The sequence below is a fragment of the Sciurus vulgaris genome, assembly GCF_902686455.1.
Source record: "Sciurus vulgaris genome assembly, chromosome: 7".
Taxonomy (NCBI): Eukaryota; Metazoa; Chordata; class Mammalia; order Rodentia; family Sciuridae; genus Sciurus; species Sciurus vulgaris.
In genome coordinates, this window is record NC_136467.1 from 128,178,535 (window position 1) to 128,204,016 (window position 25,482).

General features: G+C 34.3%; 2 protein-coding genes across 2 annotated transcripts; both read left to right on the forward strand.

Moving 5' to 3' along the window:
• Nucleotides 1-5,715: 5,715 nt before the first annotated feature.
• LOC306666678 (olfactory receptor 2B11-like) lies at nucleotides 5,716-6,654 on the forward strand (the record flags this gene model as incomplete). The annotated part of the gene is made up of 1 exon (XM_079148900.1): nucleotides 5,716-6,654. One exon carries the CDS (start codon nucleotides 5,716-5,718, stop codon nucleotides 6,652-6,654), a length of 939 nt encoding a protein of 312 aa, XP_079005026.1.
• A 13,183-nt stretch (nucleotides 6,655-19,837) lies between these two features.
• LOC306666980 (olfactory receptor 2J3-like) lies at nucleotides 19,838-20,767 on the forward strand (the record flags this gene model as incomplete). Its single annotated transcript, XM_079149231.1, has 1 exon — nucleotides 19,838-20,767. The coding sequence occupies one exon, from the start codon at nucleotides 19,838-19,840 to the stop codon at nucleotides 20,765-20,767; it is 930 nt and encodes a 309-aa protein (XP_079005357.1).
• Nucleotides 20,768-25,482: the final 4,715 nt, after the last annotated feature.

Consider the following 25,482-nt stretch of genomic DNA (forward strand, 5'->3'; position numbering starts at 1 on the left):
GACCTATCTGAAAAGACTATATTATATATCATTTTAACTATTAGATAGTCTGGAAAAGCCAAAACTATGGAGATAGCATAAAATCAGTTGATAGGAGCTTAACGGGAATTAGCAAATAATTTGAGGAGAATGTAAACAGAAACACAACATACCAAAATTAATGGAATTCAGCAAAAGTACATTACATAGAAATGTTTGTTTAAAACCAACAGACTTCCATTATTGATGTACATTTCTCTGAAATGAAAGTGTGTATGTGTGTGTAAATTGAATTATAACAATATGTACAAGATGGTTCATTTTTTAAAGTTACTATACATTAAATTTACATTCTACAGCAGAAGTCTAGGAAAGTAAAAGACATAGATAAGAAAATTATAATTCTTTTGCTGAAAATGTGATGAGAAACTGGGTAGTGTATCTTTCTATATTAAGTATTCCTTCTCAGGTGATAATTAAGCTCAAACCTGAAAGACAACCAGGAACCAGTCATGACAAAATCTGAAGAGAACTTTAGGCAGGAGAAAACTAATTCCAAAGTCCTGAAACAGAAAATGACTGTGGTCTGTCTTATGGTTTGAATGTGAGGTGTCCCCGAAAAGCTCATGTGTGAGACAGTGTAAGAAGGTTTGGAGAAGTGCTGGCATTACAAAGCCTTAACCCAATCAGTGAATGAATCCCTGATGGGATTAACTGAGTGGTAACTGGAGGCAGGTAGGGTGTGGCTGGAGGAAGTGGTTCACTGAGGACATAGCCATGGCGTATATATTTTATATCTGGAGAGTGGAGTTTCTGTCTCTCTCTGCTTCCTGATCATCAAGTGAACCACTTCCCTCTGCTACACTCTTCTGCCAAGTTGTTCTGCCTCATCTGAACTCCTGAGGAATGGAGTCAGCCATCTGTGGACTGAGACCTCTGAAATGTGAGCCCTCAAATAAACTTTTCCTCCTCTACAGTTGTTCTGGTTGGGCTCTTTTAGTCACTGCAGCGAAAAAGCTGACTAAAGCCTTCTGTAATGGAGAGTTATGTGAGCAATGCTTCTAGCAGAAAATACATGGTATGCTCCAATTGGGATACTGAGGAAAATTTAGCAAAGAATTTAAAGATGCCAACAAGGATTTCTGTGTGTCATTATATGTGGACAACCCTGAAGTTAGGAACATCGAGAATACTCTTACCAAGCCAAGGCCTGAAATAACAAAGGGAAGTTGTGTAGGAAACCAGATAGAATCTGTGATGTACATGGCCACCTCCAGGAGTTGTGAGCATCACAAGCAGCCACACGTGTTCTAGCTTGGGGGAACATGACTCAAATGAGCTGTTCTCTCAGTCTAATCCTCAGTTGGTTATTATCATCAACTAAACCAACCAGAACCCAGAAGAGGATTCCTCTTTATTCAGCTTCTAGAAGCATAGCACATAGTAGAAATGTATATTGTGGCATAGAGAGTAGATCTGGGGCAGAGGAAGGAGAATGGACTTACAATGATACATCTGTATAATGAGGAAAGATACATATTCATATGATACCAGTTATCTTTAGAGAAGGAAAAGAATTATGGGCCATAGGAATAGCTTGTCAAAATGGAAACCTTTTCATTTGTACTTGTTATTCAATAAACTTGAACTTATTTTTGCAAAACACTGCACTTGTGATAACGTATGTATTGTCTACATATCTAATATTATGTAGTGTGTGTGTATGTGTGCATGTACTCACGGGTGTATGAGAGAGAATGCAATTTTATTTTTGTTATAGAAACATTAAATATATAGTTTTTAATTATTACTCTATTTCTTTTGATGGAAAGATTATATTTATTGATTTATTTTCATCTCTATCTAACTTATTTTTGTGTTCCTTCATTGTTATGACTAAATAATTAAATTTTATGAGATATCCTAAAGCACATATTCAAGAAATTTTAATTTAAATTCCTTAGGATTATTTATTCAAACAAGCTCATCCCCAATTGTATACTATCTTAAACTGGTGTCTAGTATGTTGGAAAATTGATGTTTATTTCAAAACATCCAGCAAGGGAAGAAACTTGCTACCAAACTTAGTTCAGTAGGAAATTAATTGTACTTGAGAAACTCTTTCATAGAGAGCTCTGTCCCAAGGACCTTCCTCCCCTAACTCACCTGGGAGAAGGATATATGGCTAGCCTGTGTGCTAACAATGCCCAGGAGGTCCCAGGAATAGCATATAAATACCCTCCCACAATTCATGGTTGATATGTTCTACTGATGCCTTCCTAACCTAGGTTATTTTCTCTTTTATACCCCATCTCAGTGAAAATCTATGTTCTGAAACTAATTGTAATATACTCATCTGTACACAGTTTTTTTCTTGAAAGCTTGAAAAACATTCAAGTGCATTCTTTGAAGACTCCTATTTTTTGAAAAGGATAGTTATCAAAATAAGGTGAGTGAAAAGATACTTGTTTATAGAAGGCAATACATTTTAGGCAAGGTTGGACTGTGTGGAGATGAGCCCTAGTGCCTACTGTACACATGAGATGGGGAGCTCATTTCATTTCAGGGAACCTTTTTAAACTTTGAAAACACCTATTTCTAGGAACAATTAAAGTTCTCCTTTTAATTAATCTCTGTTGTAGTCTCTTTCTTAGATCAAACTTAAAAGCATTTACACTTCAATAAACACAGATAATAAATATCTGAATGAAGAATGAAGTCTTCAATCAGCTGAGTGACATTTTTACATATATAGTAAGAATTTGATGGAATTACTGTCTGTGCATTTCATCCAAATGCCATGGTCTCAGATAACATTGCTTTTATTTCTTCTAATGATCTTTCACTATCTATAAAAGCATTATAATTATAAATACAATGCTGTGTGCCTGAGGAAGTGTGGATACAATACACTAGAATGAAAATGTAAGCAGAGATACAAAGACATCAACAGGCACACAGCCTGGCAACGTATTAATGTGATTTTAAATATTCATGGAGATGCAAAGTCCTCTGTGGTGAAATATGGATGGAAAATCACTGGAAGTAGAAGATCCAAGAATCGAGGAATTGAAGTGGTAAATGGAATGAAATATCATGAGAATAACATTGAAAAACATGAGAAATCTACACATATAATTGTAAAATTTCAATATACTGTTAAGAGTAAATCACATTGATCTCCAGGGAAATAACCAGAGAAATAAAAGGGCTCTGGGGTAATCACTGGTTACAAACAAAATTACACTTAATACAATGAATAATATGAAGAAAATTTCCAATAATGAAAATGTAATCAAGTTGCCAAAATCATATTGGAGTAAATGGTATTATTAGAATTTAATAAAATTAGTTATGAAATAATTCACAAAGGATCAAATCTAAAATTACTCTTTAAAAAATTGATGGTATGATCCACAGCAGAAAATTGTTAGATGTTAATATAACAGTGTTAAATGAGTAGATAGTAGATGTCCTGTCAGCAATTATTCAATGTAGGTAGAGTACAATTTTTAGAATATTTATTTTGCAATCAAATCAATTAATACCATGCTTTCACTATTCTCATCTACAACACAGAATTTCTCCTAAAAAAAGAATTTAGGCCAAGATATGATCCTAAATTTACTGTGCTCATTTAACATCTTGAATAAATTCCAGTTCAAAACATGAATAGGGGAACTCATTCAAGTGACATCCTTAGAAAGGATGCTTTCTTTGGAATTTTGAAACTCTAAATTCATGGTGCAACATCTCACTACCTCATTTAAGATATTGACAACTTTTTGATCTCTAGATTATCTCTAGTTATTAGTAGACTATGAAAATAAATAATCAATAATATCACAGAGTATGGATATAAAATGCCCCAGGTCAATAGTGTTTGGGGGGTTACTAAATGATTTCATGTATGGAAAAAGCTAATTGGTGTGTTTGGTACACAGGGCTCATTAAGATTTTTTAAAATTATTACATAAATTATAAAGTCATTATTGTTGTTATTGCACACATATATTGTCATGTATAGTCGAAGGACAGCATTAACATCTTAGCTCTGAGTGTCTTTGTGTGGCACCCCTGCAGGTGGCCCTGAAATTTAACGAAATAGAGAGTGTAAAACTGTACTTCGTAATCCTAAGAATATAATCTGGTACCATGGAACTATTAATTGGCTGGAATTGTAACTCAGAATTTTGTCAGTGGGATGTTATTTTAATCTCAAAATCTGAATATTCCTTATCCTACAAAATAGTGTAGTTTTCTTATATCTTTCACTGGTAAAAAAAATGTACATAAATGATTAATTTTTATTTCTCAAAATATTATTTCAGCATTTTCTTGTTTCAATGTAACTTTCAGCTGAAAAACAAAGAAATTTTCCCCGAAAATTTGAATGTTCCTGGGCCTGAGTTGAACTATCTCCTGACCGAAGTTACCTGGAGTTGAAAAATGTATTTATATATGTAAAATGTAGTTATATATGGTAAATAGGTCACTGATAACTGACCAAATTCTTATGTTAAAAGAGGATAATAAGCTCACTTGATAAAGAAAAATTTGTACAAAACATATAAGTCAACTCAAATTTAGTATGAAAGATTAAATGGCTAAAACCTGAACTACTAAAAAGCTATGCAAAAAAGCACATAAATGCAAAAATCAAATTCCAGAACATGAAGAAACCTCTGCCATTGTAGTTTAGCCTTTCAAATTTATGAAATAATTGGGTCACTGATAACTACCCTAACAAAAGAAAATTGCCACTAAACATATTTATTATTTGGCTCAATTTCAAGTACCTAAGATAGATTTATTTAACTTCACAGAGAAGACATGATTAATCAACTAGCTAGATGAAACTGGGTAAGACCATACTTTCTTTTCTTGCTGCAGATGACACTGAGGTTCAAGCACATTCTAGGCAAGTGCTCTACCACACATTCCCAGCCCTGAACTATTGTGTCTTGATGTTACTCATACCTCCAGGTTTCTCTTCCTCATTCTTCTACTATTGCTACTGAGTACTTTTATGCGTCTTTTAATTCCATAATGTCTTGCAAATGTGTTCCTTAAAAAGGAACCATCCGATTACTTCGTCTCATGCATCATTTAGTCTGTCAGACACTGGAAGATAGAAAATGTTGAACTTCTTATGAAGAATTTATTTACTTAGGTATTGGCATATGCCTGTAATCCCAGCAGCTTGGGAGGCTGAGGCAGGAGGATCTGTGAGTTCAAAGCCAGTCTCAGCAAAATGAGGCACTTAGCAACTCAGTGAGACCCTGTCTCTAAATAAAATACAAAATAGGGTTGTGGATATGACTCAGTGGTCAAATGTCCTGGAGTACAATCCCCAGTATTCACCACCCCCAGCCCCCAAAAAAGAATCGATGTAGCTGACTTTTAAGGCAGTAAAAGTTTGAAAACAATTATTTTGGTGTTTCCAAAACATAGTCACTTCTATTTTTAATCCTCACCAGAAAACAAGGAGATAACCATTATCAATTTTATTATACAGGAGACTAAATTCAATTGGGTAAATTGTTCACAATAACTGCCATCAATTTTTGGTGTCATGAAGGGAAATTAGGTAACCTGGTATCAATTTTATTATTTCAAGTTACTGCACTGTGTCTTTTATGAGTGTACAACCAATGGATCCTCATGTCTGGTCATTCCCCATCATGCTAATTTCCTTGGCACCTTCCCCATTATAGGTGAAGCACTTTGAAGAGAATGGCACTCATTAATGAAAGCCACCCTGAAGAGTTCATTCTACTAGGCTTTGCTGACCGTCCTTGGCTAGAGCTTCCTATATTCATTGTTCTTCTGATAACATACCCCGTGGCCATGATGGGAAACATCGCCATCATTCTGGTGTCCAAGTTAGATCCCCGTCTCCACAGCCCCATGTACATTTTCCTCACCAACCTCTCCTTCTTGGACATGTGCTACACCACCAGCATTGTGCCTCAGATGCTCTTTAACCTGGGAAGCTCTAAGAAGACCATCAGCTATATGGGGTGTGTAGTTCAACTCTATTTCTTCCACATAATGGGAGGCACAGAATGTCTGCTCCTGGCTATCATGTCCTTTGACCGCTATGTGGCCATCTGCAGACCTCTGCACTACACCCTCATCATGAATCAGCACATCTGTATCTTGTTAGTGTCCACTGTATGGCTGGGAGGAATTACTTATGCTGTCTCAGAGGCCACTGTAACACTACGATTGCCACTCTGTGGTGTCAATAAACTGGATCACTTGGTGTGTGAGATTCCAGTTCTCATAAAGACTGCCTGTGGTGAAAAGGAAGTTAATGAACTCACACTTTCTATAGTATGCATTTTTTTATTAGCTATTCCTCTGTGTCTAATTCTTGCCTCCTATGCTAGTATTGGACGTGCTGTACTTAAGATGAAATCTTCTGAAGGAAGGAAAAAGGCCTTTGGCACATGTTCCTCTCATCTCATTGTAGTTTTCTTATTTTATGGCCCAGCCATTAGCATGTACCTTCAGCCCCCCTCTTCCATTACAAGGGACCAGCCCAAGTTCATGGCCCTCTTCTATGGAGTGGTGACTCCTACAGCCAACCCCTTCATCTACACCCTGAGGAATAAGGATGTGAAGGGGGCATTAGGCAACCTGGTGAGAAGCATTTTCAGTTCCAAATAAAAATTTGAAATTATTTAGCAATCAGAGTTAGGTCTATAAGGTTTTCTCTTATAACCCATTTATGTCATAAATCCCATAGTACATATTCTTACAACATGTCTTAATTCTTTTGTTCCATATAATCAGGTAGACAAGGGTTATACTTGGCTAATATGTATCATAAGGGCATTATTTCTGAAAAGAAGTCTGTTTGGGTTCATATATACTGAAATAGTATCTTTGTTAAGTAGTACAAATATTAATGATATAACTTATAATATAATTACATTAGGTCAAGCAAATTACCATGAAAAGTTTGGCAATCATTCATTAATGGGCTTCCTATCAATATCACTTGAGAAATATTTCATCATCTCTCCAAGTAGTCCCAGGTCTGTGTGTGCAGCCTGGCTGCACTGCATTTTGTGTAAGACTCTCTATACTGTCAAAGAATCATGATTTTAAAAAGTTTATTGACTTCAATTCATTAAAAAATGCTCTGCTATTTTTGTTTAGAAAGTATGTTTGCATGATTTTATATGGTTAAATAATTTATCACTAAATACTGACATGAGTAGAATAAGGGAAGAAAAAGTATGGATAAATTTCTTACCATTCTTCAGAAAAATCATAAGCCAGAGTCTTTTGAATGAGTAAAATAACAAAGGAAGTTATAATAGCAGTAAACTACAACCTGAAAATATTTTCATGCATAAATTGGAACAGCAAGAAATGTCTTTTAATGGTGTGAAAGAGTCAGTATGAGAAAGTAATAATTTGTATTCTAGATTTGAAATCAACTTGGTTACTTCAATAACCAATATGAGCATCTTTTAATTAATGTATATTTTGAGGGTAAGGATGTTCAAAGTCTATGTCACTAAAAATTTAAAGTGCTAAAAAGTAGCTTTATTCATAAAACTAGTTACAAATTATGAGACTAATCAATGATTTGTGCAATTATGTGGCACTGAATTAAAATGTTAAGAATTCAACAGGATGTGTAGTAAAGAACTAAACTCTTGTGAGAAAATTGAGATGATTTGGGTCTTTCTTATATGTCAGGATCAAGGCAAAAAGGAAAAAAAGAAATGGAAAGAAAATCTCATATCATTTCATATAGGAATTATTTGCAACCCAAATACACTCTGAAAAATAACAGAGCCTCTGGTTCTTATGCAGTTCTTGAAACCAATTTAGTTTGAAAATTTCTAAGGAACTTTAATAACTCATAGATTTCTGACTAATTTCCAGAAAATATTATTTCACACACACACACCAAATGTAAAACTCAACGATGTTAAATAATAGCTTTAACAACATTTATTAGGTATTCTCTAACTTATTATGTATTGAGAAATTTAGTGAATTTTTGGTCTGGAGCTAAACCCTGTAATATCTGTGCCTAAAGCATAGCCATAGAGACTAATTACAGTTGTTCTGAGTGATTTCTTTAATTGTCCTCCTTCCTGGGAGAGTCAATGTTTGTATGAACTTTAGGTCCTATAGAAGTTATTCATTTCAGGAGCATGAGTAGCATCCAGACTCTGTGATAAATGAAGACTACTAATAACTATATATAAAATCTCAGGTTGAAAGATATTGGGAAAGTGAAGGGAAAACATGCAGATACATTGTATTTGTAATAAACTTGTTCACATTTCCAGGGTTCACATGTTCAGCATGCTCTAGCATAAGGGATATGGTAGCTAACATTTGAAAAACTCAGCTGAAGGAAAGGCATATTGTGTATTTGAAGCTGCTAATGTGCCCGAGCCTCTATGTAGAGCATGGGCAATCCTGATACTGACTTCTTAATAAAGATGATATAAAACTTTTCTCATTTTTTCAAGCACAACTTTCCTGCAGAACAGATGGCAAACAGCCAAATATTTTAACCCTAGTTGTAAAGACACTAAGATTCATTTTTTGAAAATCTTTATGGAAGAAAGAATTCAAGGTGGTTTAACAATGGTTTGCTCCACACTACAGTGGTCCTCAGGTCTGCATAGCATAACAACAGCGAGGCAAGAAGTACATCCTGCTCTGATGGGGATATTTAATTACAGCTGTTTGAAAATGTCCAATGGTTCATCTTAGTTCACAGAGTGAATTCATCTCTAGGTTATCTCTTTTTGAAGAGAAAAAAAAATTAGGAACTATTTATTGTGAAAGGCTAAAGTGAGTCAGATATCTTTCTCCATGGACTCTTCCTTTGATGGACACCACTCACAGTTACAAGGCAGCACTGGGCCAGCTCCCCAAGTTGTTACACCTCCAATCCTCAAATCTTTCCAGTAGAGCCAGTATTACCATTTCACCCCTTCATAATGATAAACAGGAGAAGGATTTGGTAGGTGCCTCTATAAGATATGGGACTTAAAAGATATATTTTGTTTTCCAGAAATACATTCCAGAAATTATTAGTAAACACAGTGATCTTTATGTATAATTATTTTGCCTTACTGAGGTTTTAAAAGACAAGCTATAAAATGCCATTTACTTCAAGTTTAAATACATTCAAAATGTTATTTTATGTTATGTAGATATATATTAGTAATAAATAAAATATAAAGATATTTAGGAGAAAACAGTTCACTATGGTGGTTACCTTGGTGAAAAGGGAATGTTATTGGGGAGAAGTAAACATGACATTTTGTTGTGTGATAATAGTTCATTTTATTTCTTAAGCTGAGTGGTGAGTAGGTTTTATACTAGTTAATATAAATATGTTGGTTATTTAACAATAATATTATTTAATAATAAATGATAATTATAAAGCATTTCATAATCATTTAAAAAATAGTGACAAAATCAAACCCCAGATTAAGTACCTGTTCACTTCTGTGCAGAATAAACTTAAGCAAAATCTGATCTTTTTCCTCTTGGGTTAATTTGCCGCAAAGAACTTTCTATGTGCTATATGTGTGACTTGAGTGAGAGGTGATTAATCTTGGAAGTAGATGCCATAGGAGCCTGAATTCCTGGTACATTGATTTACTTGTGTCTAATAAATGGATTGGAACATCATATCCCAATGATTTGCATGGTTTCTTATGCCCTGCTCAGGCCTGGTCTTATGTGTGATGTTCATATTTAATAACAGCATGTTGTATTACATGCCAAGCTTTGTGATTTTGGTGGAACTGATTTCATCTCAGGCAGCTCATGGTCAACCTTCCAGTCTGACTGGTAGCCAACATCAAGAGAGAAGCACCTTTCAAGTAGAGAATGGTTGTTATTATGAGCTGTGATTCTGCCACTAGAGATTGCCACAGGGTTTGAATAAAATTCTTCTTTTCCACAAATACTTCATGTGCCTTGCATATTTTAGGGCACCATCTACATAACCATGTTTATCAATCAAACTAGGATGTCTCTAGGAGTAAAAAGAAATATATTGAAAATAATACCTAAAGTAAGATCTCCTATTCATATTAGAGTCTTTTTCAACTTCTGCTTCCAAAACTGCTTTTCATCATAACAAACTCCCTAAACAAAATCCCTACCTTTTCTTCACTCCTCTTTACTTAAGGCACCATCATTATCTTTGTCTCATCTCATTCACAGAGGAATCAAGTTTAAAAAAATTTCATTGACCTTCTGATGAATCTTTCATACTTCTCCTATCTATTATGTTTTTAGCACTCTTAATCTGAGACAAGGGCCTCATTTAATTTCCAGTGTTTTCATAAACTAAACTACTTTTTATCATTGTAAATATAATCATAAAGTAAAGGTCTCAAATAATTTCAGAAATTAAAATTCTATAAGTTCTCAGCCCTGAAGGACATACACATTCTTTTTTTTTTTAATTTTCTCTTACAGTTTTAAAATTTATTTTGATTCTTTATAGTTATGAATAACATTAGAATTTATTCTAAAATAATTATGAAACATGGGGTTAATTTGCTCTAATTCAATTTCCAGTATTTCCTTTTCCCTCTGCTCCTTCCTCCCACTATTCTCTTCCCTTTATTCTGATCTTTCTGCTATCTACTTAGAGATTTTTGTTTTGTTTTGTTTAGTGTCTTGTGAATGAATATACATGATGGTGAGATTCAGGGCATTAATATTATGAATATACAAAGAAGTGAAACACTTAACACCAAAACACCAAATGACCCAATTAATAAATGGGCAAAAGAACTAAATAGAGACTTCTCAAAAGAAAAAATACAAATGGCCACAAGTATGTGGAAAAATGTTCAACATCTCTAGTAATCAGGGAAATGTAAATCAAAAGTACATTGAGATTTCATCTCACTCCAGTCAGAGTGGTAATTATCAAGAATATACATAGTAAGCATTGGCAAAGATATGGGGGAAAAGATACACTCGTGCATTATTTGTGGGACTGCAAATTCATGCAACCACTCTGGAAAACAGTATGGAGACTCTGCAAAGAACTAGGAGTGGAATCAACACATGACTCAGGTATCCCACTCTTTGGTGTATATTCCAAAGATCTAAAATCAACATAGTATAGGAGTACAGCCACATCAATGTTTATAGCAGTACAATTTGCAGAGGTTAAGCTATGGAACCAACTTAAGTGCCCTTCAACAAATGAATGAACAAAGAAAATGTGATATACATATATATATATATATATACACATACATATACATACACACATACATATACACACACACACACACGAATATTACTCAGCAATAAAGAAGAATGAAGTTATGGCATTTGCTGGTAAATATATGGAACTGAAGACTATCATGCTGAGTGAAATAAGCCATACTCAGATAGCCAAAGTCCTAATGTTTTCTTTGATATGCAGAAGCTAATCCAAAATAAGGCAGAAGAGAAGGGTAGAGAGAGAAAGAGAGAGAGGCAGACAGGCAGACGTGTATTTGTTTTCACTATCCCTATTAGAGTACTGTCCATTTTCTGCTTGCTGGTATTATGCTATGCAGATCTGAGGACATCTTATAGCACTGCAACTTCTCTGGGTTTGTAAGATCCTTCCTGTTGTTGGTTTGCTGAGTGTTAATAATAAAAAAGTTTTGCAATTTTGTGCAAAGCTTTTAATGCCTCTCTTGGATCTTATGACTTTCTTCCTTTATTCTATTAACATAATGAGTTGCATGGACTGATTTTCATACCTTAAACCATACTTCCCCATATGGAAAAGTACTTAACTTGATCTTGTTAGAGAGCCTTTTTTTGCTGCATATGATTTGCTAATGTTGTGTTAAGAATGTTTAAGTCTAAAATTATGGGTGTTTGTAAGAAGTATTTGTCTTTCTTGTGATGTCTTTAAATAGTTTATGCACTAATCTGATGCTAGTTTCATTAAATGATTTGAGAAGTGTTCCCCTCCCCTATTTTCAGATAGTCTGTTAGGTTTGGTATAATTTCTTCTTAAATGTACAAAATAACTCATCGACATAGACATATGAATATGTAATTCTCTTTATGGGAAATTTTAAAACAAAAGTTTAATTATTTTCATTGGTATAGAGGCATTTGGATTTTTTATTTCTTTTTAAGTCTATTTTAGTTATTGATACCTTTCAAGGAACTCATTAATTTCATCTGTTTTCCATTTTTTTCATAATATCCATTTTTTCATCATTAAAAATACTGGTATGATATAAACTGACCCCCACTTTTTGTTTTAGAAGTTTGTTTTTACCTCTACTTTATTTATCAAACCAGGGAGATGTTTGTTAGTTTTTAGATATTTTCAAGGAACCAAGTTTTGGTTTCATGTATTGTTTTTAATTATTTTGTTTTGTGTTTCACAGATTATTGCTCTTATTTTTTTGTTGTTGTTGTTTGTTTCTTTCTTCTCCTAACTTTGAGTTCAACTTCTTACTTCATTTTTAGCCTTATATGGTGAAAACTTAAATCAGTTCTTGATTTTACCAGAAATAATTAAAGCCATACATTTCTCACTAAGTACTAATTCATCTCACACATTCTTGACTCTTTTCATTTTCATTTTATTTTTCTAATAATCAATGTTTTACAATTTGCTTTGTGAGATGAAAGAGCACAGTAGGCACGAGTGGTAAAAATAGTAAAAATATGTGGGAAGTGGAGGATTCCAGTGGAGTTGATATCTTCATGTAGATCTAGAAATACTTGATTATTATAATCACATCTCTTTGATTTCCTCCATAACTTTTCAATATAATTCAACACAAGTTTAAAAAACGTGGCTTCAGACCAGAGCTGAGGCATAAATCTAGGCTCTACAGTAAAGGCAAGTGGTTCACAAATTCAGGTCATTCTAGTCTCCTCGACTGGAGTCCCCTTTGATCAATGAGAGATGTAGAATCAGTGGAGATAGGTATGTGGGACAACCAACATAGTAGGGCTTCACTTTCTTGAAATGGAAAAACATTAACTACTCCCTTAAGGGCATCTTTCATCTGCCACATCCCAAACATGTCTTTATCCTACTGTCTGGTGAATGGATACTATGTGCCTGGATCAAAAGATTGCTATTAAAATAAACACTTAACACTTAAGGTTTGTCTTCATAAAGTCCTTTAGATCCTCTGTTTATCCATGTATTTCTTGATGAGAATATTAATACTGAGAATGAGAATTATACAGAAGAGAGCAAGCAACTTACTTTCATTTGGGCAAAATGTTTTGTTTTCCAGATAGATATATGTATCTTTAATTGTATCTATAATGGATATATCTATATCTGTGAAAATTTATATTTATATTTATATTAAATTTTTATTTCTATCTCTATCAGCTATCCATTATCAATCTTGTGGTAGCATAGAAAAAACTCATGACAGAGAAATAAAAATATTGAACATTGTTTTTCCCCTCTGGCAGGTGATTCCACAGAAGATGTAGTCACTACTGGCAATGAATGTGTAAGAGATAAGGATGAGGTTACAGGAATAATAAGGGTAATGAAGACAAAGGCATTAACAGACATAGTACCCACACAGTACAGCAGTGTCTATATCTGGAGTACCAAAGTGCGAGCATTGCTAAATATATGGGTAGATGATGCCAGCTAGGGCAGCTCTTTACAGAGTACAACACGATTGCCGTATATCTTGAGAACCAGGAGGATTCACTTCACCCTTCCCTGTTCCAGGAAACGTGCTGGTGGCAAACAGCTCATATATGAACTTCCCTGGATACCAGATAAAATCATACTACACTGGAGAGAGAGAGCCTGTCGTGAATCCAAATAATTAAAGCAATCACTCCCTGAAAAACATTGGCAGAGAAACTGGAAATCTAATAAAATATTCAGGTTTCCCAGGAGAGTGAACAAGTAAGATGGGAGGAATATCACAAAATGAAAAATCATCTCTAGCAGGGAATATACAGAGAAAGTGCCAGAATGAAGTTTTTTAAAGCTGTGTTTCTGTTTTTTTACATTCCCTATAGTCTTGCTTTAACTTTTGGAAATAAGATCAATGTCTGTGAAAAGGACAGAGTTAAAAAATCCAAACTGGGATGACCATGAGGACAGGGAAACTTCAACTTGGAGTTGGACATATTACGCATACATGAAAAATAACTTATTTTAATTAGGATCCCCTTCTTGTGATTGTACATGATGAGGAGTTTCACTGGTCATTCTTTTCCTATTCGTATCCCTTTAGTTTGTTTCCTTTGTCTAATTGCTCTGTCTAGTTTCAATTACTAGGTTGAATAAAAGTGGTAGAAGAGGGCATCCCTGTCTTACTCCAGTTTTAAGAGGGACTGCTTCAATTTTTCTCCATTGGGCTTTGCATATATCGTTTTTACAATGTTGAGGTATGTTCCTACTATACCTAGTTTTTCTAGTGTTTTGAACATGAATAGGCACTGAATTTTGTCAAATGCTTTTCCAGCATCTATTGAGACGATCATGTGATTCTTGTTTTTAAGTCCATTGATGTGATGAATTATGTTCATTGATTTCTGTATATTGAACATACTTTCATGTTGGCAGGAAAAAAGGCAAACTGCACCCATAATTAAAGCGTGTTATGTACTGGTGTTTCCCCAACAATAAATCATAACATTGCACATAAAACTTTAAACTTTGCTGTCATCCAATAGATTTACAAAGGTTGAAAATTGTTTCCCAAGTCTAATGAACACAGCGTGAAGGATATTAGAACTTCATACAATCTGCTATGGCCCAGGTTGTTAGACATCATTTAGATTTTAGTAACTGAATTTTACTAGCATTCACAGATTCTAATATCACTATCATGGTAACAGCAGCTTACATGCATTGAATGATTTTACCTTACTATGAAGAATGTTTACATATTTCCATGCTGAGTTTTAAAACACACTTTATTTCATTTTGATTGGCATATATTAAATGTACATATTAATGGTGTTCAGTGTGATATTTTCACAAATGCATATATGCATATGGTGTGCATTGATCAAATGCATCCTCCATTTACCTGAGCGCCCTGTCCCCATAACCTCTTCTAATCACTAGTGTACATTTAGGGAAGCACCACATCTTCGTTTTACAAGTGGAAGTTCAAAAATGTTCATATATTTAGTTTTTAAAACAACCCAAATGATTGAACTCAAAGACCGTTTTATCTGTTACTTCTATTAAGTAGAAAAAAGCATACCAGAGCGTCTTAAACTTACTAATTTATAAATGTTATCTTATTGTAGCATGATATGACTTCTTTACCAAGATTTTCTTTGGTGCAAATGGAATGTGCTAGCTGACAATGTAATAATTTTTAAGTGTTCACTAATTTATAAATGCCTGAAATCTATTCTTATGCAAAGAAGACAATTATGGAATGTAGTTTATTGATTACTGAGCCATTCAGTTGTTAATAATTTTGATAAGATTCAGAAAAGTTATAGATAATATATCTTATAACTATTATTCAATTTTATTTTTAAAAAAAAGTCTTCTGAGTTTTGGTAGTAACCTTGTAATAGTTTGAATAGTCTTCAAAGAATATTTTTAACACATTTGCAGAGTTAAGCCTAACCTTGGATTTTAGACATACCAGGTAGAAACAGTTAAAACTGCAATTAATGAATCAAAGATATACAGTTGATATCTTTAATTTTCACTATTTCATGGCTTTTCCCATTCACAAATTAGGTTATTTGACAAATTATCCCTCAAGTTTGTGCACTAAGCAGGATAAAAAATGTCAGGTAACAATACAACCCATTCTTTCTGTCGAGCACAGCTTAAAGCATTTTTCTCAATGATGGTCAGACTGTAGATTCATTATCATCTTAATAGTCTGGTATCATGCCGATGGCATTCCTGAAGGTTTTCGAACCAGGACAATGCCCTTGAAGGACATTAATTGACACTTTGAGATTTACCCTCTCAATGGCCCAATCAAGAAATCAGGTAATTCTTCTTTTGTTTCTACAGAGGCCCCAAAGACTCTGAGATAAGGTTAATCCCATGATACACTGATTAATGAGTTTCTCTTGATGGCTGTAAATACTTTTAGTAGAATCAGGTCTCTGTCTTTTGTAGTAGTAACCACAGTTGCTTTGAGACTTCGCTTTACTAACATGATGTAGTAGATCATGATCTAAGACAGGCATTTATGCTAGTGATTTAAAGGAGACCAACACCAGGGATCAGGTCAGCCTCACATAATGGGGGAGAGATAGGAAAGATGACACAGAGGGAATATGGAGAGACACCGGAAGGACAGAAGTAAAAGGAATTGTCTGAGTACTTCCTAAGTACTAGGTAAGAGTATGAAGGAAGTAATATGATCAGAATCAATAAATGTTGGCCAGTGATAGAGGGATGGGAACAGTGACCTATTTTCCTCTGCAATGCTGGCAATACTGACTACCAAACCTAGAGTGGAGAATTTATCCCCAGCATGTAAAAGGAACTTTGGAGAAGGTCTTTATTTCCCTCTCTTTCAATAAGAAAATTAAATCATAAAGTTTCCCTCTTATTTTCCTCATATCTTTTTTTGTTCCTCATCTTGAATCCCTTTCTAAACTGTCTTTGTAAATTTATTATGTATGGTTCACACAACAGATAAAGATAGCTCACAACTGCCACTTTGATTTATTAAATGTACTAAGTCATAGAAGCAACTGTATAACGAAGAAGAAAACTGATTCTTTATGGGACAAAGAAATAGTAATTTTGGGGTTTATACTTCTCATGATGTAGTGTTTCCAGTCTAAATAAGTTTCAGAAATGTTCTCAGAAGATTACCATTATCACTCACTTGGCAGTGACCTACAATGCAGGAATTTTCATTGTTTACTATGTGATTATTACTATGTTTCTATTCTGCTGTAGATTTTAAGAAAGTTGTTTTTAAAATGTGCTCATTGATTATCCTAAATGACTTCTGAGTTGGAGATAGTAGTCTGGACCAGTGTAAAAACTGGTTAAGGATCGTTTACTTGATGAATACCATTCAGATTTAGTTACAATGTTGAACTCAATCTTAAAGTGTAGAGCCAGGCAAAATGATCTTAATTTTCCTACTGAAATACAACCAAACATCTACTCCTGAAATCTTTTACAAGAGTTTCATTTATAGAACATAAGCAGCAAAGGGATCCCCAAAAGAGAAAACCACAGGTGACTCTACGGTGACATCTTTCTTTTCCTTATTTAACTTGGTACGTAGCATGAAGGAATTGCATTGGCCACAGAAGAAGCAGAGCAGAAAGGTATAGAAAAGTTGGAGGAGACAAAAAATTCAGAAGAAAAGAGGATATGTAAATGGTGGGTTAAACATTGTCACAGTAAGTGGGAAAGAAAGTAGTGAACTTTCTGATAAAGGATTGAAAACCTGTGGGAGAAAAAGAATCACCTAAGAATCATAACTCGGCTATTTTTTTAAAGAAAAACGTAAGTATGACTAAGTGGAATTTATCAAGTGAACAAATTCTTTCAAAGTTTTCATTAAGAACTCATAGTTCTTATCTAGACTAGAAACTTAGAAATAAAAATATGCAGTAATTAGAACTTATGCTTAGAATTTAAATACTCTATCAGATATCAATATAGAGAAAAAGACATCATGTAGCTTCCCTCAGGCCCCATGGCTCCAATTTCTCATCCCTGCAATGTCCACACCTCAAATTCCAAGTGCTCTAACTGCTCTCAACAGGGTCCTCTCCACTGTCCTGCTCCAAACCTTTCCCTTTTCTGTGTGGAGTCACTGCAGTTTGATCTTCTTGCTCTAAAATTTTCCTTTTTCATTCCACTGTTCTTTCCTTAGCCTGTCCCTCCTCCCTCCCCACCAGTCCCCTTTCTTTTCAAATTTAGATTTACACATCCTTTACGAATCATTCCAGCACTCTTTTCTTGAATTTTGCAACTTTTCCTATCATTAATATTCATAAAGTCATAGGGATGTTTTTGCATGTATTTTTGTTATCTCTATATTTTATTTCACAGGAGAAAAAAGCATTCATCTCAAAGAAATAAATCAGTTGATAAGCACATCTAATTGAATATAAATATCATTCGCCCTACATAAACAATTTGAAATCACTGCAAAATTTGATATTCTTGCTCCTATATTTTCATTTATAGGAGTGATTATTGATACTGCAAATATTAAGCTTTCTATCATCACATTAATGGAAGTAACCTAAAAATGCTGGGAAACAAACCAACCTGAAGTCACTCATTGGGTAACAAAGATGGTTTGTTTTCATTTTCGTGGAAATTGTTTACCTTAGCTAGGTTAGGCATTTCTTCAATTACCATTTCTTTGTCAATTACCATTCACTCTTGGATGAATGAAAATTTGACATTGAGCCCAGCAGCTTGGGAGGCTGAGGCAGGAGGACCACAAGTTCAAAGCTAGTCTCAGAAATTTAGCAAGGCCCTAAACTACTCAAAAGGGCTGGGGATGTGGCTCAGTGGTTAAGTGCCCCTGAGTTCAATCCCTGTTACAAACAAAACAAAACAAAAACAAAAAAAAAAAAAAAAACCATAAAAACCCCCAAAAAGCAACAACATTTGATATTTATAATGTTATTTTTTTCTACAAAAAGACAAATTTCTACAGGAATATAAAATTATTATGAAAAAATTTCAAACTTATGTAACAATTACAAGTGATACAAAGAACTGCCATATGCCCTTTACCCAGATTGAACATTAGTAGATATTTTTCCCTGACAAATTTTGCTCTGAAAGTTGTCTATCTACCCCTCCTTCTTCCTCTCTCTCTTTCTCCTTCTCTCTTTCTGCCATCCATCACTTTTATGGTACATTTGAGAGTAAGTTGGAGATGCTGTGTTTCTTTCCTACTGGTTCTTTACTTTCTTTATTGTTTATTTTCTAAGAAAAAAATGACAGTATTTTGTATAGTCTGTATGCAAACAGCAATCAGCAAACACAATAAAGATAGAATATGTTAATATAATTGATATTCTATATATAGAATTCTCCAATTACCTTGGAGAAGTTAAATTTTGTTAACAGTTTCTTTCACACATTTAGATATTGGGCCTCATTGAATTCTTTAACCTGGACAAGTTCCTCAGTCCTTGACTTCACTAAACAGTACAAGCACCTATGTTTTCTCAATTTAACTTCATGTAACGTTTCTATGTTACGAGACTTTTTGACATGACTGTCACTGAAGCAACATCATGTCCTCTTGAGAGCATCACATCAGTGGCCATATAATATTGGTTTATCTTCACATTGGTGATGTCATTCATCATGCGGTTCGGGGGTATCCACCAGGTTTCTCAACTATAAAGTTTACTATTTTCACTCTGTAATTAACAAGTAATTGATGACGGGTTGGAAATGTAGCTCAGTGGTAGAAAAATTGCCTACCATGCCAGAGGAACTGGGTTTGCTTCTCAAAACCATTAAAAAGAAAGACAAGCAATGGTTGACAGAGATTTTAGACCATGTGATAACCTGTTCTTTATCACATTTGTTTCCACTAGCTTTGTATCCAATTATAGTTTTCCAACTCCATCATCCTTCTGTTCATTAACTAAGAGTCTCTTATATAGAATAACGTCAACTTCACCATGCATTTATTTTTTCCTTTAGGTTTTAGATCCATGTGTGTTCAACATTTCTTTTGTTGTTCAGTCATTTACTGCAATAGATTTTCTTAATGCTCAAATTGTTTTGAAATGTGTCAGAACCTCAGTTTATATTTCTCATATTCCTATGTCTCTTGGAACATTTCCTTACCTTTTTAAGTTCATATAATTTTTGTCCCTAGATAACAGAAAACCAAAAATGGTGGGAAAATTCAATGGAACTTCAGAAAGCTACTTCATTCTACTGGGGTTTTCTAAGTGGCCTCACTTGGAAGCAGCTCTCTTTGTGGTTATCTTGCTGTTCTACTTGATGACACTGACAGGCAACCTCTTCATCATCATCTTATCACACCTGGACTCCCATCTTCACACTCCCATGTATTTTTTTCTTTCAAACCTCTCCTTTCTGGATATCTCCTACACCACCAGCTCCATCCCTCAGTTGTTGGTAAATCTTTGGGGCCCAGAGAAGACCATTTCTTATGTTGGTTGTATGATTCAACTCTACTTTTTCTTGGCACTGGCAAGCACTGAGTGTATCCTTTTGGTGGTGATGTCTTATGACCGTTATGTAGCTGTGTGCAGACCGTTGCATTATGCTCTCCTCATGCACCCCCGATTCTGCCAATTGTTAGCTGTGGCTTCCTGGGTAAGTGGTTTTGTAAACTCAGCACTTCATTCTTTCTTTGCCTTCTGGTTACCATTGTGTGGAAATCGCCAAGTGGATCATTTCTTCTGTGAAATTCCAGCACTCCTGAAATTATCATGTGTTGATATTCATGCTAATGAGCTGACCCTCATGGTCACGACATCTATTTTTGTTCTTGTACCTCTTATCCTCATTCTGACATCTTATGGTGCCATTGCTCGGACTGCACTGAGGATGCCTTCAGCTAATAGAATTCAGAAAGTCTTTGGGACATGTGGAGCCCATCTCATGGTAGTTTCCCTTTTCTACATTCCAGCCATGTGCATTTATCTCCAGTCACCAACAGAAGATTCTCAAGATCAAGGGAAGTTCATTGCCCTCTTTTATACTGTTGTCACACCTAGCCTCAACCCTCTCATCTACACCCTCAGAAACAAAGATGTGAGAGGGGCAGTTAGGAGACTACTGGGACAAGTGTAACCTGCAGATTTGGATGCTCAGAGTGTAGTGGTTTATCTCTTCACCAATGGATTATTGGTTCATTCATTCATCTGCTATCCTTTCACTTCATCTGACTTACTCAGAGAATACTCTTATTTAGTCACAGAGTTCCTTCTAACAGGTATAATCTACTTAAACATGATTCACTTGTGGAAAACAAGGCCCTATAAAATCTAGAGCTAACATCAATAGTTATCTTGTTTCCACATCACAATTCTAATTGAGAAAGGTATAGGTTTTACTGTTAATATTGATTAAAAAGCAGTTTATAACTCCTATGGAGAAATGACTTTACGATGGCTAATTCAATCACCATTTTCTACATTATAGAATAAAACTACACACAGAACTTCCCCTTAATTTCCTCTGTGGCTTATAATCGCACTGATTCTATTCATTTTATCCTTTTTTTCTGTGTCTATGACTCTTCCTTTATCTCCAGCCTGACATAAACAATATCATAGGTTATGTTCCTTCATACTTAACCTACTACTCATGAAATGAAGAACCCAGAATTGTATATATAAAAGGATCTTTAGCCATCATGAGAACTATCTAGAGTGAAATAGTATGTGAATGTAAACTTTTTACAAACAAAAAATTTCACTTATTACTTTGAACCATATTGCACTGTGAAAAGTTTATGGTTTTGGAAAAAATTTGTATAGCAGTCCCATCTTTTACCATCTAAATTTTGTCTTCCAAGTTTTTAAAGGTATAACAGAAAAATTATATGTATTTCTGATGTACAAAATTATGTTTTAATGTATGCATTTATTGTGAAATTATTTATCCAAGTCAATTAACATATCCAATACCTCACATGTTTATCATTTTTTGTGTGTGTTGAGAACATTTAAGATCTACTCTCTCAGAAATTCTCAGGTATACAATACAGTAGTATTAATTATAGTGACATGTTGTATAATACATATCAATAGGTCTCCTGCATGAAACTTTGCACTCTTGAATCAACATTACCCATTTCCCACTTCTTCTGAATCGCCAGACCCTCTAGCAACTGGCATCTAGTCATCTGTGCTTTTTTTAGTTAAATATTTTTAGATTCACACATAAATGTAAACATGCAATATTTGTCATTTTGTACATGGCCTATTTAACAGAGCATAATGTCCTTCAGTTTTTGCCACATTGTAGCAAACATCAGTATATATCTGATATATACTGTGTTTATATACTGATATGTGTATAATACTGATATATACACATATATTTGGAGTCTGGAGCCCGGGTCTGCATGTGCTGGTCTGGAGGATAGTGTCCTTGGGGGACTAATCTGAATCCTGGGACCACAGTGACTAGCCTACCCTTGGGTTTATCTTAAGAGGAGTCAAGTGCTATGATACACAACAAAGTCAAGGATTCATTCATTCTCCATTTCCCATTCTAAACTGATTTAAACATCATACAATGAATACAAGTAATGAAACATCACAGACTACCCCATTATTGTGTATAATCTTCATATTTTTTGTACTGAGGAAAAATAAGTTATATTTTAGAAAAATAAAATTTTAAAAGGGATTTAATTTTGAAGGATGAATATGAACAATTTTTTTTTAATTTCTTGTTTTGTCAACATTAAATGATTCAATCATTTACATGCATTTAATCTTAGGATAAAAGACTTCAACATAGAATGCTTCTGTATAAATTTTAGCAAGTATTAAAAATTGGAAATAAGAAGTTGGACATGAATAGTTTCTGCAGTAGCTTTCTTTCTTTCTTTCTTTCTTTCTTTCTTTCTTTCTTTCTTTCTTTCTTTCTTTCTTTCTTTTTCTTTCTTTTTAGTTTGTTTAGGTACTTTCTTTTTAGTTGTCTATTTCTACAACACCAGGATACACCCTGACATAATCACAAAAGCATGGAACACAACCCACTCTAATTCAGTCCCCAGCATTCCACCCCCACCCAATCTGCTCCTTTCCCTCCACTCCAGTGATCTCTCTTCAATCCATTTGCAGTTTACTTTTTTTTTTTTTTTTCAGTTTGTGTCCTGTGAATACACCCAATGCTGCCATCCACTGTGCCACATCCACACAAGTCCATTGGAAAGTTTCATCAAAATTGTTTCACTGGGGGCTTGGGGATATAGCTCAGTTGGTAGAGTGTTTGCCTCACATGCATAAGACCCTGGGTTCAATCCTTAGCACCTGCAAAATAAATAAATAAATAAATAAATAAATAAATGAATAAATAATAATAATTTCACTGTTCTTCCCTTTATCTGTTCCTTCTTCCTCCTCAGTTCCCTTCATCTATGCTATTGATCTTTCCTCTATTTTGATGAAATTCCCTCTCTTTTTTCCTTTACTCTCTCTTTTATACCCGCCTCCATTTTGGATTAGCTTCAGCCTATCAGAGAAAACCTTTGACCTTTGACTTTTTGGGACTGACTTATTTCACTTAGCACGACAGTCTTCAGTTCCATCCATTTACCAGCAAATGTCACAGTTTTATTCTTCTTTATGTCTGAACCATACTCTGTTATTTATACACACCTCATTTTCTTTATTCACTCATCTGTTGAAGAGCATTTAGATTTGTTCTATATTTTGGCTATTTTGAATTGTGCTGCTTAAACATTGATGTGGTCGAGTTACTGTAATATGCTGGTTTTTAATCCTTTGGATAAATATTGAGGAGTGGGATAGCTGGGTCACATGGTGGTTGCATTCCTAATTTTTTAAGAAATCTTCCAGAGTGGTCTCCTTAATTGATGGTCCCACCAGCAATGTGTGAGTTTACCTTTTCCCCCATATCTTGGTCAACACTTATTATTATGTGTGTTCTTGATAATTGCCATTCTGACTGGAGTAAGATGAAATTTCAATGTAGTTTTGATTTGCATTTCCCTCATTGCTTGAGATGTTGAACACATTTTCATTCATGTGTTGACCATTTGTACTTATTCTTTTGAGAAGTTTCTGATCAGTTCTTTTGCCCATTTATTTGATTGGGTTATTTACTTGTTTCACGTTAAGTTTTTGAGATCTTTGTATATTCTGGATATTAATGCCCTATCTGTGGAACAGATGGTAAAGATCATTTCCCATTCTGTAGCCTCTCTCTTCACATTCTTGTTTCCTTTGCTGTGTAGAAGCTTTTAAATTTGATGCCACCCCTCTTATTATTTTTTTTAAATTTTATTTATTGTGCTTTAGGGGGATTTGTTAAGGAAGTAGATTCCTGTGCTGACGTGATGGAGCGTTGGGCCTACATTTTCCTCTAGCAGTTAAATCTAGGTTTGTAATTCACTTTCCCCAGAAGAGGATAATATTACCTTTGAGAAATACCCGTAAGTTTCAGATTTAAGGTTCTTTGTATACCTAAAGTGTTGTGGGTATAAGGATGGTAAGGAGATGAGAAGGGCTAAATGGGAAGTACAGAAGACTAAAATGTTTGCCAATGGAACTTCTTTAACATTTCTTCTGACATTTCTTCTCTTGTTTTCATCCCAACTTCCTCCCACTGAGTAAACCTGGAGTTCACTACTTCAAGGGGTCTTCATTTCTTTCTACTCTGGGGGGATACTGCAAGTTTTTAAGTGAAGCAAATCCTTTAGTGATCTCCCTCTAGATTTCATAAAAACAACTTGTTTTGAAGGAGCCAGTACTGACTAACGATTGAATCCCTGTTTGCTAAATGATTCTTCGGTAAAAAGGTACACTGAAAAGTCACTTTAATAAGGTACTAATACATAATTTTGACTGCAGGTCTGTGTGCACCACTAGTTTTGTTAATATATACTTTTCGTGTATTTTGTTTGTAAATTAATACATGTGCTAATGTTAATTATTTTCTGGGTCATGCGTTACATTTTCATAAGGAAAATTCTTAAAATGCACATTTATTATTAAAAGGATTATATCTTAAAATTCATGATTTGGAGTAACTGGATAATATCTATTTGATAGAAACATCAGAAAAACTGATTAAAATTTTAAATAACTGACACTAAACTTTTACATAGTATGTACCTTTGTACTTTCACATGTATCTCTCTTGAAAGAAAGATTTTCTGGGCATAGAAGAATTATTTAAGATACATTTCCTCAAAAATATTTATGCTAAAGGGTTGACATTGCTCTATTTTGTAACAAACTACTTTGCATATATTAGACATAGCTGTATGCATTTAACACGAAGTTGCTACTAAATTATTCATAGTCATTAATGTAATAAAGGGTATAAAGACCTGAGGTAAAAAAGAACATGCTAATGATGCTTATCAGAATTCAGGCAAGTTTCATGTTCAAATGCATATTTGTGTCCTGTGTTCAAATGCACAGCTGAACTCAGTTGTTAGTTATTAAGACAGCAATTTCTTACCTTATTTTTTCTCTATCATCATACTACAAAATGGTCATATCAATAATATGTCATAGATTCTTGTCCTATCCCTTTGGTTTTATATTAACTGAAAATATCAAACTTAAAATACCCTCATCGCTTTTCCACAGTCCTCTTGGCTGTCATTTTATGTAATTGTTTTAGATGGTCATATTATACTTTGCCACTAAAAATCTGAAAAGTGGAGTAGAAAATATGTATTTTAATGATGTAATGACTTCAGGAATAAAATTCAGTGTAGTTCATTGTGACATTATTGATCTTAGCATGCGGTTAGATATATTTAACCCAATGGAAAGACTGAAGTATCAGTGGATCCC